We start from the raw sequence: 20,842 nt of genomic DNA on the forward strand, positions 1-20,842 counted from the left end.
GTCATTAGCTAATTTGGTAATTTAGAACAGCGAGATTACCCAGTCCTTTGCTGGGGAGGTAATGCCTCCTCTTGAAGTCATTCTTCCCACTTCTGTTGGAGCTGGTCTCACGTTTTGCTCGGAGCTGTCCTCTCTGCAGTAAGTGATGGAGCAATGCGTGGTTACACCCTTGTGTCCCTGTCAGCTAAGGCAAAGTTTGGGTTATGTCCCCTTTCTGGGAGGAAACTGGGAACATGAAGGGTAGGTTTGTATCTCTTACCTGGGGACACAGAGGGCAGTGGGAAAATTCAGCCTGATTTTAGTTTCTTTATTGCTAAAGCTCTTTCTTTCTCCCAATCTCTGTTTGTGTAGGTGAGGATCGCATTGAGATCCTGTCTGAAATTTGGGATCACTTCTTTACAGAGACTCTTCCAACGCTCCAGGCAATATTCTACCCTGTCCAGGTAATCTCCATTAAAATTCAGTCTTCAGGTGAAGCAATGTAACTATGATGTCTCCTAACAGTGCACCAAAGCTTCTGTTTCAGCAGTACTGTTTGTCTGGTGGCTATACAGGTCTCAAAACCTTTAAACTACATCTGGGAGGAAGCAGAGTTTGCACAAGTCAACAGTAGTTATCTGAGAAGGACTGCTAAAATCGACCAGGCCTTTTGAGCTGAGTTTATTCCCATTTGTCTGCCCATTCTCTGTTCTTAGCTAAGCTTGTACACCGAAATTATCAGGCTGTACTTTGTCTAGACTGAAGCTCTGGACCATTTGCAGTTGTAAGTTCTTCCATTGTTAAATCTCTGGAGCTCTGCATGACAGCACTGACAATTTGTCTTCAGATTTGTTCCTCTGAATACTAGAACAGAAACCAATGTGTCTGACTTGTCCAAACTACTTTTGGAGGGCTTATATCCAAGTTGTGCCTTTGGAAAAGCCTCTTAATATAGGGGCAAGTAAGCTTCTGGGTAGAGGACAAATGAACAACTTTATGTAAGACCCATTTACGTTGGATATTTTACAGCTGATTATTCCATTGGAGTTGTTGAGCTGTGTCAGTTTTTCCTGTAGTTTTGGTGAGGGTTTCCATACAAGCAGTCTGAGTACCTTCCCAGTGTATTTTGATCTTCTGTCCCATCAAAGGAGAAGCAAAAACGTACTTCATGAGTAGACATTCTGGGAAATGCTAGCTGCCTCCTCCTGACTTTTACCTGTTCCATGAGATGTGCTTTCTGGAGCCTTTTTAAAAATTTATTTATAATATTATTTTCCCCTTGTATTGTTTGAAAGGCAGCATGTAAAGCTCAAAGGTTGCCCTTTTTCTCTAATCCTATTAAAGCTGGCATTTCCTAAAAGAGCAAAGGACTTCTGTAAAGACAGACACTAACCTTTTTACTGTGTTTATTTTTATTCTTTCCTTGCTGCAGATGCTTAAAGGTAGGTGCTTGGCAGCTCAGACTGCACAATTATAACATCCTCTTTTTTTTTTTCTCCTTTTGCAACTATCTCCCAGTCATAGAGTGACCTAATCTATTTATGAAGGGGTTTGTCTGCACTGCAGCTATCCGTGCACTGTAGAAACAGCTGAGCTAACTGTGTGTGATGTGTGCAGATGCTAATAATTCTTCCACTCATCAGAAAATCTCCTCTGGTGCTATTAAATGTCTCTAATGAGAAACTGAACAAAAACTACTGCACGGTTGGTGCAGCTTTTGGAAGTAGCTTGGTGGTGGTGGTGATGAAGCCGTGCCTATGGGATGCTGAGATTCTTTGAAGTCTTAACACAGATGCAGTAAGAAAGTCGTCAAAAAATCCGTGTCCAAACAATTTTATAGAAGCTGTGATGTTAAGGGCATATTGTTATTTTCTAAATGAGGAACTGAAAGGTTACAGACCACATATTTAAAGCTTTGCAAGTATCTAAGTCCTCCACAAATGACTTAAACACCCTAAATAAATACGTCTAAGAATCTGACTCAAAGTAAGCTGCCTTAGGCTACAACAAAGGGAACTGCTGGTGCCACGAGAAACCGAATCATGATTGCTCTTATTCCAGAGCAGTGCCCTGATAACAAGGTTGGCCTTTTCCTACAATTAAGAAACTGTATGTGCCTATTTATCTGGTGCATCACCAAGTGTAAAAAGAGGTCATCTAGCAAATCCCTTTCACCAAGCTGCAGTTCTCCATGAGCTACTCTGGTAGCTGAGGAGGCCTTTGCGTTGTTGGTTCCCCATCACCTGTGACTCCCCTGCTGTAAATGCCAACGCCAACGTCAGCGTTTTGTTGTGCCTTCTGTGATCCCAGCAACTCTCCATTCAGAATGAAAGTAAGTCAGCCAAACTTGTGAGTCTGTTACCAAATGTAGTAACTAGAAGTAACTTCCTATCTCAGCTAAGTTTAAACCTGAGGCTCAGAGCTGTTGCAGAAATATGACCTTTAAGCAGCCAAGTTGGTTAAATTGCTGTGCAGAGGGAAACTATGTAAACAGGTCACTGACTTTTATATAGTTTCAGCTGTTGATGTAACTACCTGGTGTGGAAAAAGAATAGCAAGTCTTGTTTTGTTTGGCACAGCAAGGTGTTTGCATTCTGAAATGGGATATGAACTTAATGGGACTAAACTGCGTGATATAAATAAAGCGTGCAGCTGCTGAAATACAGTTCAGAGATATGAATCCAGTCTTTTCTACACCTTGATGATTCCAAACATGCAGCGATGGTTTAAACAGCAAAGTGCTTTCACTGTGGCCAAGCTGCCTGCCAGACCACTTGCTTTAGGTCATATTTACATATTGATGAAGCTGTTAATTATGACATTAAACCCATTATGAATTAATGATTAACTGGTGTTAATTCCTTCCAGCTAAATATTTGCCTCGGTGGTTGTGTTATGGAGACTATAAAATGGCTCCAAAAAGGAGCACAGGGCAGAGATTAACAGGCTGGAGAGAACTAGGAAAACTCTTCAGGCTGGAAAGCGCTGGGCAGGGCTGGGAGGAAAATTTCTGTGTTAAGTGGGGCAAGAGGAAGTCATACGTAGGTGAAGCCTTACAGAAGGAAAGACAAACACCAGAATGCCCAATGGAGTCCAACAGTGTCTAAGTGTGCTAAGAAAAACTACAACGTCTTCATCTGTTAGCCCTGCTCACTCATGTTGTTGATGGTAAAGGCCAAAGAACATCTTGTGGTGGAAATTAAGTTGGTTGCTTCCATTTTATGTTCATTTTCTTTTTTTATTATTTTAAATTTTGTTGGTACAAGCAATCAAATTAGCTTTGTTCTAGCCTAAATCCTAACATCTGCAGTGGACTGCATTCTGGATTGTTGTCTTATCAGCAAGGTCTAAAGTGCAGATGTTGAACAGAAAGAGGATCCAACACAGACCAGAGGTAGGCTTGGTTAAGGAATATTCTGTACCAACATCTTCCTCTACCAAATTTTTTGTGGTTTCTCAGCTCCAAGTGTCAAATGCACCAGCTGCAGCTGTCTTCAGATGCTTGTGACCAGATTTGCTGTCAGTTGGGTTTCATGAATATGCAGTCTTTTGGTGAAATACAGGTCCCTTTTTGGCTTCACTCCAAACCTCGTGGCACCTCAGATGAGGTGTTACTCCTTTCAGAATTTATGTGGGACAGAGGCTGAGTGGGAAGCTACCAAAGTGCCAAAAGTCCTCACACTGAGCAGCTGGGGGGCTTCACCACAGCAGCAATGGGCAGGATAGGCCCTTTCTGTCCGTGTGCATGTGTGTATCAGTGTGGTGCTCCCATGGTCCTTTACTAACTCTTGGGTTTTTGCCTCCTGTGTTTTTCAGGGTCAGGAGTTGACTATTCGTCAGATCGCTCTTCTTGGCTTCCGCGACTTGGTGTTGCTAAAAGTGAAGTTGGAAGAAATTCTTCCTCTGGTCCAGACGAAGCTCCCAGCTTCCATTGTCCAGATGCTGTTAATTCTGCAGGTGGGGAGCCTCTCGTTTGCTTCATCTGACTCCAGTAGCGATTCTTGTCCTCACCTAGCCGAAACAAATCTTTGAAAGGAGAATGGGGAAGTCAGAGGGTGTAATGAAGGGTAAATTGTGTTCTTATTTGGGAATGGTGAACATAGAAATGAGAGCTAAATTTGAATAGTTAATGCCCTGCACTTTTCTGGAAATGGGTAAGGATATTCCTGTGGGAGGGACAGGGTCTGCTCTGTTGTGTTTGCATTTTCCTTGGTGCCTTGTCTCCCCAGCTAGGAACAGTCCCACAACTCTTATTTCCACATTGTCATCTACCAGCTTCTCCGAATGCCTCTTTGTGCCCCAGTTCTCTTGGTTTGTCAGCTTTGTAATGACCTGGTGAGTCCTACTCCAAGTCATGTAAGGATAACGTTGGCTTTTCGTGTTTGAATTTCAGAGTGTCCACGAGCCCACTGGCCCTAGTGAGGGCTACCTCCAGCTGGAAGAACTGGTGAAGCAGGTGGTGTCGCCGTACTTGGGTTTGTGCGAGGACCACAGCTTCTCTGGTGGCACCTGCTTGCTTGGTAAGATGTGTGCACCATGCACAAGCTCTTTCAAACACTCTTACTGGGGTACATATGTCAGCTAACGTGTAGAAGAGGTCTAGAAAGGTGCTGGAAAAGGAGACAGTGCATGACTACGTGAGAGAGAAAGCAAAGGCTAAAGCACTCCCAAGAAGGTCCTGATTAATGTTTCTGAATGGTGTGGTTTTTATTTTCCCTCAGTGAGTGAACTGTAAAGGCCCCGCCACTGTCCACACATGCCTCTTTCTCAAGGCCGTTGGGATTTTAAAGCTGCTCTCTCTGGTCCATGCCTGATGTGCTGCCCTCACCCTCTCTTGCTGGTGAGAGATTGCACCTGTTCCTTGTCTGACTGCTCTCTGTTCCTGCTTGCTAACCTGCACTGACTGCCTCAACTCCTGCACTCACTGCTGCATCCACCACCCTTACAGCCAGCTAAATTTTTGTTTACTTATCCTGAGAGATTACACTTGTTTGTTTGTTTTTTTATTATTTATTTATTATTTATTTATTTCATGGAGTCTTTCTTCAATCTGAGGACTCTTTAAAAAGAAAATCTGTATTTAAATTGTGGATAGATGGGGCTAGGAGAGAGAACTGGCACTGCACTTCAGAAAGGGCGTGCTTACTGTGGAAAACTTTAGACATGATCCAGGAGCTCTGCTCACAATTATGCTGAGCAAGAAAGGATCGACCAGCTAAGGAATAGTTCTGGCAATCCTGGTTTGGTAACCATGAAGATTTAAATGGAGCAAGTGAAGAAAGTTCCAGTCCCCCTCCTGTTCTGTGGCACTTTATAAGCTGCAGCCTTTACTTGGATACACCCGTGGCAGCCCTAAGTTAGCTGAAGACACGCAGCCTGTCTTGTATTATGCCTCAGTAGCACAGGGTGAAGGATGGTCTCATGGCAGAAGGACTTTTCAGGACTCGGATGATCTGTGTCAGCTTTTGTAGCTGTTGGGCAAATAAATAAGATATCTTTTATACAAGTTAACATGGTTAGATTCTTCAGCATTGAGTTGCAGACCTCATCTGAGGCTAGATCTAGACCACAAACCCCCATAAATGTTGAGCAAATTTGTTCGGCTATTTATGGATGCCTGCATGCTGCTGGGATAGTGTGAGGTGTAGCTGCCTGACTCGTGCTGAAGTTCCTAGCCATCCTGGGTTCCTGCCAGCTGCACAAAGCACTAGTGTCATGAAACAAAAATCCACAAGAACTGGCCTTGTAAAGTTTATGTGCCTCAAAATCATTGTGCTTGCTTTGATTTTAGCTCTGATTTATTTGTGTATATTCCCAGGGTGGCCTTTTGCCCTTGCTCCACCCTGTGCTGAGCAGAAGGAAAGAAATAACTTGTGCTTGCATTACAGAGCATTGACAAAGAGCAGCACCTTTCTGCAGATAATCGTGTCGCTTTCAAAGTGCTCCTGTGGTGGTCGTTTCTTTTAGCAACTGCCATTTCTCATCAAATTTCTTTCTTTTCCTCTTTCTCTCTTTCTGTCACCTTTGTGCTTTCTCAGAACGAGTTTATTCTCCCGCTGGGCAGTCAGTAGTGATGGGAATCACATTAGGCTCCTTGCCATACAGTGGCTCTGTAGCAGCTCTTGTGAAACACGCAGTTGGGCCTCAGGTGTGCTTGTGTTCTCTCACTGGAGTCCAAACTGCCATCAGGACTGCAGCCTTCAAGATGCACGGGTATTGGGAAATGTGACTGAAGGAGGTATCTTGTCGTGGCTGCAAACAGACACAAAGCTTCGGCCTTCAAGGCTGCAGTATGTTAAACTTGATATAAACCAAGAGAGGAGTGCAGCAGGAATAGGTGTGCAAGGGAGCAGAGCAGCTCACAGAGGGGATTCGAGGCAGGCAGCCTCCCTCAGCAAAGTCACAAATTACAAAGTCAAGATGGGGTGTGGAGAAGAATGCTGTATCCCCAAACCCAACCCAGATACCAAAGGCAGGCTGCACTCTGCCCACTTTTACCTCTGAGCTCTCTTGTTACCCCTGCATTGGCAGGAGCATCAGGGTGCAGTTGATTCAGTTGTTTTGTGTTCCTTTTGCTGTGCTGTGGTGCTCTCCTGTTACCCACCCTTCTTGCTTCTGCCATGTAAATGAGCCACAACCTGCGTTGTAAGGATGTATGCCGGGTGGATCCAGTCGTCTGAGAAACAATGTTTAAAGTACAAATGGAGAAGAAGATAAAACGTTCACCCTATTTCCCCCACATATTAAACATAATATTATTGCTGATTTGAGGTTGCCTGCAAAAATTCCTGAAAAACTGCATGACAGTTCCCTTTAGAGAGCATCTTCTGTGGCCGTTGGCAAGGTGCACAGCGGTCCCTGAGAGGTGAGATGACTTCCTTTCCTCTAGAAGCCCACGGGAACCCGAGAATTAATGTTTGAGTTTTCTGCCAGCTCCTTTGCCTTCTGCACCACGATGTGGTTGTGGCTGAACTTCAGTCCCGGAGCATAGCTCTGGGCAGTGAGGTTTGGGTACGTTAACCTGAGATGCTTTTCTCTCCAGAGGACTACTCTGAGGACGATTTTGAATGAGAAAGCTCCTAGGACAAGATCAGAGTGCGTTATGTCAGCGCTCAGCTGCTTTGTGCTGCTTTTCCTTTCAGACTTTGTCTACCTGGATGGAGTTCTGTGCCTTACAGCTCTTGTGGTGACTTGGTACGATGCATACATAGCGTTACAGAGGTGAGGCAGTGCCCCACTGCGTAATGAGATAAGAGAGAGATAAAGGACAGGTGGCTCGCAGAAAACAAAGCTGGAAGGTGTCGCACATTCTGATGCTTCTCGGCCATCGGTTCGTAGCTGGAGGTTGTGCAAGAGCTGCAGGCTGTTTGAAATTTTACAGGGAACTGTGATTGCTCTATCAAGCAATTAAAGGGGGGAAAGTAAAGCAGTAAATGTATATTCAGAGCTTAGCTTAATTTTTATCTGGCTCTCATCATAAAGGATTTTACCTTTGTTGCACAAAAATCACCGGTGAAAGGCATTGCTTAATGCCTTTGCTGTTGTGGGGAGAAAATACCACACGTGGATGCATGTTCACCCTGATTCATGGGTGGTTTTGCAAGCTCAGCTGCAGTGTGCCTCCTCTGCCCTTGCGGTGTATCTGGGTTACGGTGGTTACTTCAGCCTCACGGAGCTCAGGGCCTTTGCTTTATTTTGCACACAGCAGGCAGCACAGCGCGCCTGTTCCCGTGCTGCTATAGGTTTTGGGGGGAAGAGTGCAAACTGCTGCAGTAGGTGATGGCGCAAGGGACACTTGTTGACCATTTTGCCACAGAAGCAGAGATGTAGCAGCAGAGGATGTCAGGACCAATTTTCCAGCGTACGTGCCCGCAGGGTAGCCAGGCTGGGCAGGAGTAATTAAATGTTATTGCTTCCTTCTCTGTGCTCGCTCTCAGTGGACTTTAATCTCTCAGGTTATCGGGCTCGGCTGTTTCAGCAGCACTAAAAGTTTACACACAAGCTGGCATTTTTTTTCTCACGGGAATATTTTTATTTATTAGGTGAACATCAGGCCATGGCCATGATTTTTCTTTTCCCTGTGTATCCCAGCTTTTTGGGGAAGTGCTGCAAGTTGTCTCTGTTTAAATGAAGCATGTTTTCCTATTTAAATGTGCTGTTTAGGAACAGAGAAGAGCAAAGATTTTGCCTTTGCCTGCAAAACCTTCAGTGATGGAGTCCGGAGAATGGGCAGCTTGGTGCATGGCTCAGTTCAGCTGAATCTCCTCAGGCCTCTCTCGCTAGCCAAGAAACCTCTGCGCAGCTGAAGGCAAGGCAGGACAGGCAGAATGGAAATGTTCATTTGTGGAATGGGGCATTGTGATGAACACAACTTTAGGAAGCTACTGGCCTCCCTTTAGCCTCTCAGCCCCAGAGCTGAGCAGGTCTGGGTCTGGCAGTGCCGGTGCTCAAAACCTCGTCTGTTCATTCTCTGAAGTGCAGCATGAACCAAACCATCCTAATGAGCACGGCTGAGAGCAGCAGGGTGAAGCTTTGTCATCGCCTGGCTGCTGCCAGTGGTGGGGTTTTGGCTGCTCAGCCATTCCTCCCTGTAACAATCCCAAGTTTGTTTTCTGCCTTTCTCACTGATGCAAGCTTCCAAAACTGTTTCATAACCTTCCGCGATGAGTGCTCTGCTTTGAATTTTGTTACTGTCTCTTACGCTTTGCGGTCTTGGGGGAAGTATTGTACGTAGTCTGCAAGGCTTCTGACTTCAGGAAACGAGACCCTGTGCTTCAAGGAAGTTGGTGAGATGCACACGCAGGCTGGGAATAGCTTTGTCAGCTGCCCTGGGGGCAGGTCATGGGGTGTTCAACACCACACGGCGATGCTGCGTGGCGGTGGCAGACAGGAGGTGAGAAGTGATGCTGTCTGATTAAACCTGCCAGGGGACCCAAGGCAAAAACCCAGATGCCAGCTTTTCTTAAAATTTTCAGTGTCAGAACTGAAACAGCGCTCATGAAGCGGGGCTGGGGACCATGCCTGGGGCTCAAGTTTTAAACCAAGAGACTCATTTGTCCCCCTGAATGGTCTGTCCCCCCTCCAGGCTGTTGTGCTGTGCACTGTCAGGTGTTTTCAGTGTCTAGCCCCAAATGCAGGCGTGTTTCAGAAGTGGATGAAATATTCTTTTCCTTGTGTGATCTTTAAAAAAATGCAGTGGGATCTGCAGCAATTTTTTTTTTTTTTTAAATTGCAGTGGGGGGCATTTCCTTACTGCAGGAGAGGCAGCCCTCCTTCCCAACTCCCTGGCAGGATGCCCTGCAGAGCATCTGAGCAGTGGCACCAGGATGGCAAACTCAGCGTGGCTGCAAGCTGAGCGCTCTCCGTTCCCTGCGGCCAGCCCCGCAGCTCAGACAAGGCTTTGCCCGAGCCCTGCTGATGGTTCCTGCTTCCTTCTTCTCTTCCAGAGCGGCGCTACTCCAGGTCCCGTCCCAAGGCTGGCGCGCTGAGCTATTCGTCTCACCTGGTGACGAGTCGGCAGCCCAGCGAGATGGCCCTGACGCCGCTGACAGAGCAGGAGGGGGAGGCTTACCTGGAGAAATGCGGCAGCATCCGGCGCCACACCGTCGCCAACGCTCACTCGGATATTCAGCTCCTGGCGATGGCCTCCATGATGCACACGGGGATGGTGATCGAGGAGTCAGACAGCAGCGACAAATGCCTCCTCCTGCAGCCTAGCTTCAGCCACAGGCAGTGCTCCAGCGAGCCCAGTATTGCTGACGGGCCTGAGGCGGTCATGGCCGCAGGGAGGCAGGACTCTGCAGAGCTGAACTGCACCTCGGTCAGCTAGAAGTCTGGCTGAGGAGAGGAGGACTGCGTGCACTAAGCTGGACAAACAGTCTTGTCCCTGCTGGGGAAAGAGGAAAACTTGTGTTTGCTCCTGTCATTGAAACGGCCTCGTGGGACCTAATGTCTGTTTGGGAATGCTCGATTTGTTTTTCTTTCCTGTCTGTGATCGTTGTTGACAGAGGTACCAGCCTGCTCCCGAACGAGCACTGAGGGCTGCAAAGCTGAGCATTGCAGCCTACTTTATATAAGCTTTTGTTCTGTACTAGCCCAAACCTCCTGAGCTCAGGTTTCCTTCTGTTTCCCTGGTATGATATAAGTTAGCCCCTTTCTGCTTTTCTCTGTCTTTCCTGGTTTCATGCTACCTGTTTGCTCTTTGCTCCTGCAGTAGAAAGCCCCATGCTGAATGCTCTGGCTGCTTCTGGCACTGGAGTGGGAATGGCTGAGGACTGCATTTTTTTTTTTAAGTTGATCTCAGGGGTGAAACAACTTGTGTCTTGCAGTAAGGTCTGCTCAGACGGCTTTTGAGAGAAGGAGATCCTTTGCTTGCCTCCCATGGGCATGGGTTTCAAGTCCAAATCTGAAGAAACCAGATTTTTTCCCCCCGTACCTGAACAGAAGTGAATATACGTGGCATCTCAGACGAGCACTTCAAATGTATTTTTAGTTCCAGTAATGTCTTTGGGGGGTGCTGGTGTAAATTGGATGCAAAGGAGGGAGGTGTAAATTAGGGACAAAATACAGTCCTGAGCATCCTGGCACTTGGCATTAATTTTCTCTCCAAATTTTGGCAGTGGTAGGGCTGCAATGAAAGGAAAAACCTAAACGGATCCCTTCAGAAAGGCAGTGCTCAGCAGTGTCTGCACTCCTGGTGTGGGAGAGAACTGAAGGCTCTCCAGGCTGGGCCGTCCCGGTTCCAGCCCAGAAGGTGACGTGCAGGATTTCATCCTTGGCTGCGCTGCTGCTCCCGCCACGTGCAGATTTGGTGAGACCGAAGACAACCAGCGGGGTGCAGAGAGGAGCCCGTCTCTGTAGGCCATTCGTGAAGTGCTTCTGACCTCCAGTGGTGTCTGGCTCAGTGCAGCCTGTCTCTGAAGGTAAAGCGAGGGCTGTTTGCAGCCTTTGTTTCTGGTTTTGTTCTGAGGATCAGGAGTGGGTCCAGCTTGGCAGTGTCTGTGTGTGCCAGGCGCTGCAGCCCGCAGTGCCTGCTGTGTAGCCCCACTCGGCGCTCACACGCTGCTTCTGTGGGAACAGACCCGATCTGTTCGAGCAGTCCCCCAGGATGCTCTGCTGATGTCTTGCTAAGCAGATCTGCAAGTGTAATTACGGGCTTAGAGGTGAACTGAAACGCTGCCTTAAACGTCAAATCCCATTAAAAAATATGGACATAACACCAGTGCCACTAGAAACCAGTCCCTGTGCTACTGACTGCGCATAAATCTATCCTGACAAGGAAACAGAAGGTTAGGTGGAGAGCCTTCAGGATGTTTCTTTTTCGCACGCTATGCCATCAGTTAGAGTTTGCCCTGCTGCTGGTGGGCATTAAGCACCTCTGCTGCACTGAATCACAGAATCACAGAATTTCTAGGTTGAAAGAGACCTCAAGATCAAAAGGACAGCTCAGACCCGTCAGGAACTGGCCTCAGGAGCACATGCAGCAAAACACAAGCAGGTGATTATTTTGTAACAAAGCATCTGAAATAGCAAAGTGTCGCTGAGCATCAGCTCGCACTGATAAATAAAGGTGTTGCTTTGCTTCCTGTGGTTTGCAAGCCTTGAGATACTTGCCCGGGCCTGCGTTTTTCTGCAGTCACCTACGGCACCCTCGCTACTGGCCTCTGTGGAAACGCAGCACTCTGACCGCCAGCTGTGCCGACATGCTGAAGGACAGAGATTCAGCCGAGCTGCCTGCCTCCTAGGAGGAGCGCACACATTTTGGGGGTGCAGGAAGACGTGGCTGTAACCAGCCTTTCCTTTAGGGGGATTCTAGGTGCAACTTCCTGTTTCTGAACTGGACTGATCAGGCCAACTTATTTGATGTTGTCTCTTAGCTGTGGGGGGCCACGTGGGGAAGTGGCATCCTCGCAGCATTTCAGTTCATTCCTACAAATGCTTGTCTTCTCTTTGCTTCTCCTCTCCTTCCCCTTCTGTAAATACCCAAACCGTTCGGATAAGTGAGCAGCGCCCTCTTTTATGATGAAAATAAGAATGATTTATTTATTTCCTGCCATACTCTTGGATCATCTCTAGGGCTAATAGGAATCCAGTCCTGGTTTTAACTTGAATTTCTTTTATTGTACATGTATGTGTAATTTGAGTTATTTTGATTTTGTACCTGTTGTTTCGCAAAAATTTGCACCGAGCCACTCTGAATCATGCACTTCCCCAGTTGTTTTGATTTTTAGGGAAAATTAAAGCTGGTGGCTTTCCTTTGTAAATTGAAGTAAACGAAACTTGTTCTATAAACAACACTGAGGGTCTGGTCCTGAGCACTGCTTCTACAGGCACGTGGGAGGCACAAGCCTTTGCCGGCACCTACCTGTTACCAGCAGACTGGGTGCACCTGGAAGCCTTTGGAAAGGCTCCGTGATGGTGGCAGAAGGCTGGCACCAAAGGACCACTGGGGAAGACTGAGGGGCAGCTCGGCGCCCTGCGCTCTGGTGAGGATGATCGCAGCCTGCTGAGGCCAAGCCCCTGGAAGCCAAGAGCAGAGCCTGCCCCTGGGTGAGTGCAGCACGAGAAAAACTTTCATTTTGCACACAGTTATCTACTCTGGCATTGCACCTCCTCTCAACTCACGGCTAGGGTGCAGGGCAGATCTCTGCTGTCCTGTGTTCATCCACTTTAGGAAACTTCCTGAATAAGCTGTCAGGATGGGAAGAAGGGATTTCTCTCACCACTTCCAAATGCCTGTGTGTTATTTTCTACTTAGACACGTATCTAGATTAAGTTACTTCCTATCTCACTGAATCTTCCTTCTGTCAGTGTGAGCCCCTGCTGCCTTCTCTTCCTAAGGTAAGTGATTCATTCTCTATGTCCATGAGACTCTGTCAGACACTTACTGAGAGGACCTCAGCAGAAGGCTGTTCCCAGTATAACCAGCCTCTCCCCCTGCCTGACATGCAAGCAGCATGATTTATGGCCATCAAGCAGAGCTTCTTCAGCCCCCAGCTGGCTGGGCAGCAATCTCGGAGCCACAGGCTGCCATTTCCTTTACAAACAAGCCCCAGTGCCCACCTAGGGCTGGGAACAGCAAAGCAGGTGAGCCACGAGCCAGCCCCTTCCCCACAGACTTGTGAATCCTCCATGTGTTTTGGTGAGCAGCCTGTTTCAACAATGTTTGCGGGGAGATGGGAACGTACACGTTCCCATGAGCCTGCCCTTTGTGGCAAACCACCCTGTTGTGAGAGAGCTGTGCGCCTTGTACCAAGGCTGGGGGCTCACCCACAGCCAGCTGCCTTCCCTCTCACAAACACCAACCTCCATAGCAATGTCGTTGTGAATTGTGCTCTTCATTTAAAGTGGCTGCCGGTCCTTCCTTGCCTATAGAATATACCCTAAGATACCTTGAGCACCTGTGTGAGCTACATCCAGTCGCTGTTCCCAGCTAAGAAAGTGTGCTGTACAATTGTTGTGTCAGGTTACTCCTCCCTGGGATAGTTAGACCCCCTCCAGGGGATGCAGCCTGCCCCAAGCTCTTCTCCAGGTCTGGTGAGAGCTGTTCCAAGCACAGGAGTGGTAGCTCAGGGTGTATGACTAGTTTGGGCTGTGTTTGTCAAGTCCAAATGATAAAAAGAAACAGCGATTACAGTGAGGAAATAAATGAATTGAAAACCAATTGTTGTCAATCAATAGTTCCTAGATGGATATGGCCAACACCCTCTCTGGGCCATGAATATGGGTGCGTGTGTGCAGGAGACACCTCCACGTATGGGAGGATGTATCAGGAGAGGGTAAGGAAGAAGAAATACATGCAGGTAAAAAAATAGAGTGCTAGATTAATTTTTCACAGAGAACTGACATAGCACAAGGTGACGTAGAAGCCTAATTACTGTTTGGTCATCAGACTTTTCAATCAGCAAAAGCAAATTAAACCTTTTAAAAAGCCCAAAACAAACCAAAACAATGGCTTAAGGGTCTCATCTACCCTGAACTCAGACCACAGTACAGAGCAGCTTTGCAGTAGCTGTAAATTGTAGCAATATTCAGGGAGCTGCTCTTTAAATCGTCTGTTATTAGGCTTCAGAGCTAACTCCCATTTATGCCAAGAGCCAGTTCATAATTCTTGTGGAATAATTATTATGGACTGTATAGCAACAACCTCTGTTACATTGGCAAATTGCTTGGAGTCACCGAATCATTCTTTCTGAGCTAAATATTTATGAAGACAGCTGCATTGGCTCACACCCAGAAGTTTGCTGCAGTTGCTATTATCACTGGAAAGAAAAATCTTTTTTTTTTTTCGTTTTCTTTTTTTTCTTTAAACCTGAGAACATGAGTTCTGTGAGGATTGCTTGGGCTCTTCAAAGAGTAGACAGGCTGGTTATGAGATGCTCAGGCTTAAAGTCAGTGATGCAGCAGGACTAGCTGGAAAGTAATGGAGTTTATGTATATTAAATGTCAGTGAGAAACCACAAGATTGGTGCCATACATCCTCTTCGCTGTATGACTCTTAGGATGATTTATAACCATTATTGGTAAGCAAGCCCTCTTCCACTGTGGATTTTTAATCCACTTCACACCGAACAGCTATTGACTAACCTATATTGATGGTTCTTGGAGAAGTCCTCCCTTCACTCTTGTGTGTCTCAAAGGGGCAGTTTCACTATTACAAGAGCTATCTGCTGCCTTTCTTCAGGTTCATCGCAGCTCAATGAATTATCGTTTATCTGCTGTGTGGTTCCAAATGAAAAGGCGGGAGAGGCTGTTCTGAAGGAGGGAACTGATGGCACATGTAGCTGGAAAGCTCCCACATACTCAGATTTGTGTCTGAGTACACCTGGGTGTCACCAGGTTGAATGAGGAAGGTCCAGGTCATGAATGAAGACAGAGGGGAAAAAAGGAGTAAGTGTGTGCAAAAAGTCCACCTTAGCTGGTACGTGTATATGCATTGTGTTTACGAGAAATACCCTGCTCTAATCCTGGTTTTTGCCTTGGTGGAGATGGGAGCTCAGATGAGCATCTGGGACTTTTAATCGTGGGGATTCAGAATGACTTTCCTTTACAAACTTGCGTGAGTGCTGGGCAGACGAGAGAGGAGGGGGATTTCTTGTGATTTTCCCCTGTCCTCTGTTTCTTTTCAGAAGATAGCAGGGCAGACAGCTATCGCATGCTGAGCAACACATGTTTTGATAGCTCATAGGAGATGGAGCTCCTCCATGCTGTCCAGCCTGGTGCTGGCTATCAGTCTTTCCTGAGGGCCTTAAACGTGAGATGTCTTTCTCCCTGAGACCTGGCGGCAGGCTGGAGAGGCAGAGATGGATGCCCAGGTCCTGAGCGCAGACCAGCCGGAGCTGTTGGCCAGGGCTGCTGGGGCTGTGACAGAAGGAGGTAAGGTCCCCAGTAGCTCTGCTTGTGGCGGGCTGCAGGGGTTGTGCATACACAGGCATGAGGTTTTGCGGCCGTATCACGATAAATAATTATGTTGTGGCTTGGTAAGCTTCCCCAGAGGCAGCAATGCGCCAGGGTGACAGTGGGTCACACAGTGCTGCTGCCTGATTCCTCCCCACCCCAAACTTTGCTGTTACCCAAAAATCTCAGTGAGAAATGTACTATGAAAAGCTTGGGTGGGAGAGGCCTATTATTTGGGTCCCTGGACAGTGGGGGGACGCTGTTGTGAGAGGAAATTATCCATTGGCCCCCTCAGGGATTCAGCGTGCAGGGTACACAAGGATACCTCATGGCCTTGAAGGGAAGAAGCAAATGGAGGGGTAAACCAGCTGTAACAGATCGGCTGAAGGGCACTTGGTGGAGCTCGGCAGCAGGCACAGGTAGCTCTGCACACAACAGAGGGGAAACCCCTGCTCCTGCCTCACTTTGTGTCAGAAACGGTCATCCACAGCTGTCCCTTCCTGTGCCTCCCACCACAGCTCAGGGATGAGCCATGGCCTTGGGGCCTGCTCAGAGAAAGAGCATCTGGGAAATTAGAGAAGGAAATGGGTTAGGAAATTAATCCACTGAAAATCTGGGAGAACGAACACTCCCCCACAGCCCCAGGCTCCGGCCGTGCAGGAGATCCAGGGCTGGGGATGGGTTTTGCACATGTTGGTGGCAGCGGAGGTGTGCTGGTGCCTGCAGCTCACTGCTGCTGGATCAAACGGCACAGGAAAGGGGCCTGGCCTCCTGGCTTTTTTTTTTTTTTTCCACAGCCCAAAGAGACGCTGCTTGTTGGAGGAGATGAGGATTAAAAAAACATCAGGGTGATTTTGTGTGTGGAAAAACTCAACTCAGTAAAGACATTCTGCCCAAGCAAAAGTAAAAATCTCCCCGCTGGGCGCCAGCTTGTCCTGTCAGGAGATGGGGTGTGATGGCGGTTGGCGGGTCTGCGGGGTAGGCCGGCAGTGCTGTGGTGACACGCCGGGCACGCGGCCTTGTAGTGCCAGCTCAAGCCGATCAGCACCATGAGCTGAAGCAGGCTGAAAGGGCTGGCAGTTGTATCTTCAGGGCTAAATTAAATTAACAGCTCTCAGCTGATGAGAAAAATTTGGCATGATGGGCCCCAGGCTGCAAAAAGCTGTTGCAGCTGAGACCAAACTAAAATACTCCACATCTCAGACCTTGAGGCCTAAATGAGAGGGGAAATCGAGTCATACCATCTTTCTGGGCTATTTAGAGAAATTGTGACAAATTAGACAATGACCAAGCCCTTTCTATTCTGGAAATGACTTCTGAGAAAATGATCTCTTTTGTCAGGGAAGTTTTAGGTGTTTTTAAATTAGGCCTGCTTAAGCAGTCTTCTGAAGAGACAGATATTTAGTGTGAATGATGGTGGTCAAGACGTACCAAGGGCAGGTTACTTCACTGGTAACGTGTGTTTTCTACTCAGCATCAGCTGGATCTGTTGATGTTTTGGTGTGCTGGAAGACCCCCCGCTCCGACTTTGTTAGAATTTGTCTGCCATGCTGTCTGCAGGGACAGTGGGATGGGTGTAGGTTACCTGCTTATGGTTTTGCAGGCTACATCCTGCCAGATCCTGGAGAAAATTGTTTGTGAGCTGGGATTCTCTGTCCTGGGACAAGTACTTGTGTTTTGGCAGTGAACTTTGCAGGCCAGCACACCTTCTTTCTGAAAAGGCCTCATTACTTTGACTCTTTGTTAGCATTCACAGACTTTCAGGAGTTGAATTTAATTTTGCAGTAGGAATCCTAGACCAAAACGGGTGCAAAGGTAGTAGTAAATAGACAAAACTTTTCATGTCAGGAGTAACAGAGAGAGGGTGAGGTCTGTGCACCCTGTTCATTGCTCCATTCCTTGAGGTGGCCTCTGTAACTGGCATCATCCTCACTTCATGCAGCCTGATGGTGCTTTATTCAGCTATCTTTTCAAGGAGCAACAAGCCTTGTCCAGTGACAATGATTAAAATTAAGAGAGAAAATTTAGGCACAGGATCTTTGAAATACATTTTGATACCCTCCAGCAGTCTGACTCCGTAATTCCAGTGAAGCACTTCACTGCAGGTGCTGGAAAAGAATCAAGAGGACTTAGCCCTGTTTTACCTTCTCTGATTCAGGTAGGGATGTGTGATGGTGTGGGACGCACAGATCTGGCTCAGAGGGACAGACCTGGGGACGATCTGTGCCTATGGCTGGACTGAGAATATTGTTAGCATCAGAAACAGGCAGAAGTTATGGTGTGGTTTCTTTGCATTCACATGCTCGCTTCTGTCATAGTCTGAAATGGTTCTGGTCTTTCTGCCCCAAATCAGCTCATCTGTGAGGAAAGACAGAACTCAGTTTTATTTTTAAAACCTATTTAAGAGCAGCTAAATCTTCCCTGTCAAAGGCACCATTTTCTTGTACTGTCTTGAGTTAAATTTTAAATATCAATTCACTTTTTTTTCTTTTTTAAAACTGGAAGGATGCATGAGGACAGGCATATGCACCTTTGCAAAGAGTATTGGCATGAAGAATCCACAGCTTTAGCCCAAGGAGCTGTTTCTAGGAGGTGAATCATACCGGAGGCACTTACTGAAGTAAGTCTGAACTTCACGTTACGTGAAGTTTATCACATCTGGTGTAATATGGAAACTGGGAGAACTTGCGTGTGCCACTATTCCTTAGCAGTAGCTTGGTTCCTTGATGCAGTGCTAGCAGAGTCACGATTCATGGAGCTGGTACTACTCCTTTCTTAAAAGCATCAACAGAAACAAAGGTAAATCTTGGATGAAACAATACAGTGAATGCATGACTGAATACCAACATGGAAATTACAGGTCTAAGCAATAGCACACTGTTCTAGGGCTTGACAAGTCACACTCACTCACTTCACGTTTAGGAACAGAACAAACTGTAGGCACCCTGGTGCCCTCACGCCTACTGCTACGGAGCTGGTGCTGGCAGTCCCAGAAAGGGATGTTTTCTTCTGAAGGCAGAAAGGAAATCCAAGAAGGAATAAACATGAGTCTGCAGCAGAACTGCCAGAACTCTGCAAAAGACACACTTCTCTGCAAATCAACTGAGATAAGGTAAGGTTTCTCTTGCTGCTTTATTTTTTTAAAGCATATTAAATAGCAAGTAAGTTGTGTGGAAACCGGTTTCTGTATGGAGGGATAAGGAAAGAAAAAATGTTGGACAGTTCATCACAAGGTATTTAGCGAGCTAGCACTTCTACTTTTAATAAGGTGAGAGAATGTGGGTTTTTTTTTCCGAAATTGTCACCTCCCAACTGCCAAAACACTGCTCCCGTTAAACATTGCCCTCCTGGAGCCTTTGACCTTTCATTTTTAAGTAAGACTCTCAAAAAAGGCCACCAGAAAATATACGTATGGCCTATTAATTCATTTAATTACAGGCCTGCATCTGGCTGAGCTCAGTCAAACCAGCTGGTAGCTCAGAGAAAAACTATCAACCAGTCTCAAGGATCTTTAGGAATTTGAGTAGACCAGGGCTTTCCTGTGCTGCAGCTCTTGAAGAATGGCTGAGGAGAGGGCCGTGTGCCAACCTAAATAATTATTCACGGTCACATTAGCGAGCAGCTCACTTTCAGCTGCAGTTAAGATCTGGTCGTGACAAAAGAGCAGGAAAGCAGCAGCTCCAGCTGTCCTCCTCCACTAAAACAAAACCACTGATCTCAGGAACCTTCCTGGGCTGCATTGGCTCAGATGAGTCAGAGCACAAACTGAAAGGAAAAGGTAGCTCATGCGTTGGAGGTTAGTCTAAAGCTACCAGGGAAATGATTTTCCTCTTTCACTGACTGCCTCCTCCTCTCACAGTTTGAGAAATTTCCCCATTCCATCTGAGGCAGGGGGGACACCTGACAACCTAAACCTTTTAGAGTTGCAAATCCCAAGTGCTTCTTTGAATGGAACAAATGGGTTCAGTCAGAAGCCCCAAAAAACTAAGATAGGGGAGCAGGGCTCCAGGTTTTCAGCAACAGCTTCACAGGGCTGTATTATCTGCTGTCTTGATCTGTTCCTCCCACCCCCTCCATCACAGAGCAAGAAGGTAAATTCATTTAGGCAGTACTGTGTATTTTTCACAAATGGAGAAAAAGTGCAGGCTTCTAGAGGGAATGAGAAGCCATGGTAATAATGATTCTGCTTGGAATAACCATTAGTTAGGGCGGACTTAGGCAATGATTACTATACTAGAATCCCCTTCTGTTTCCTTGCAGACAAGGGGAAAAGAAAAAAAGGAGAGACAGTTTTTTATTTTTATTGTTACTTGTGAACTGGAAGAGACAGCAGTAGGCAAAACTTCACACATTCTGAGACCTGACAAGCTTATAGGAACTGTCAAATAGTTACCTGTTTCACAGGAACGTATTTTTACCAGGTAAGTGAGGTTTAATATGTAATTTTTTTTAATATTAAAGCCAGTGAAGAAAAAAATACATGACCACAGATCCTGGAGTTTTGTGTTTCAGGTCACAAAGACTCAAATGGTGTAATGGGGGCGGTGGCACCAGAACCCACTCTGTCCAGGACAGACTGACTTAGTCCTTCCAGGTGGAACTGACAAAGGCTCAGTGGTGGGAAAACTAAGAGGGTGAGACTGGGGTGGTGACAGCGCAGTGTTTCCTTTGGTCACGGTCATTCTTCCTGCTAGCTATTTCCTCTTTCAGTGGTAGGAGTGTGGTTTTCTCCCTCTCCCCCTCTTTCTCTCCCTCTTCTTTCTCTTTTGAGCCAAGAGGTGCAAGAGGCATAACTCACCAGCCATCATCCTTATTTCATCCAGACTGAAATATAAATCATACTTAACTGCGCTGTGTTAGACATTATCTCTAGTAAATACCACCAAGTTTCCTCACAGGAATTTGAGTCTTGAAAATTATACACTCTGAAGGGCATGGAATCAGAGATCAAGTTTCTCCTACCTGCAGCTGCTGTTAAAAAGTCCAGAAGAATGCTGCAGGTGAAATAAATTAGCAGATTGTCACAAAACAAGCATTTATTTCTCTTACTGACAGAGAAACTCCCTTTGACTTCTGAGCATCTTGCACCAAAGCTTCAAATCATTGTCTTTGCTACTAATGTAACAAGCATGCAGGATGTGGCCACGCAGGTGATAATGTTAATTACTTTTCAGAGCTGCATCTTAAATTACAGGATGATCACACAAACAGTTTATTATCAATTACACGATCTCTATCTTCTAGTAATGACTTGCACTAGCTGTATCTTCTAGTAGTGACTAAAGCTATCACTACCCTATATAAATTACAGAAATCTTTTAATCTTGAAACACACTCTTTTCAGTTTTAGTGTTTGACCGCTCTCTGATACACGATCACCCTCAATTTTAAACCAGCCAACTCTGAAATCCACAAGACAGAGACTACCACGCAAATCCTTTATCAGTTCATCATTCTAAGCAGCCCT

General features: G+C 46.5%; 1 protein-coding gene across 6 annotated transcripts in view; it reads left to right on the top strand.

Annotated features, from left to right (window-relative positions):
* PRR5L (proline rich 5 like) overlaps positions 1 to 12,275 on the top strand; it is a 67,720-nt gene extending 55,445 nt beyond the window's left edge. For 5 of the 6 annotated variants that reach the window (XM_038179131.2, XM_072039036.1, XM_072039035.1 and 2 more), the window contains 4 exons: positions 352 to 443; positions 3,796 to 3,936; positions 4,373 to 4,499; positions 9,426 to 12,275. In XM_038179131.2, coding sequence (XP_038035059.1) covers positions 352 to 443; positions 3,796 to 3,936; positions 4,373 to 4,499; positions 9,426 to 9,808 — 743 coding nt within the window. In that variant the 3' untranslated portion in view covers positions 9,809 to 12,275. The other variant, XM_038179133.2, reaches the window with a different exon arrangement.
* The last annotated feature ends 8,567 nt before the right edge of the window (positions 12,276 to 20,842 follow it).

This window comes from Anas platyrhynchos, chromosome 5, assembly GCF_047663525.1.
Source record: "Anas platyrhynchos isolate ZD024472 breed Pekin duck chromosome 5, IASCAAS_PekinDuck_T2T, whole genome shotgun sequence".
Classification (NCBI taxonomy): domain Eukaryota; kingdom Metazoa; phylum Chordata; class Aves; order Anseriformes; family Anatidae; genus Anas; species Anas platyrhynchos.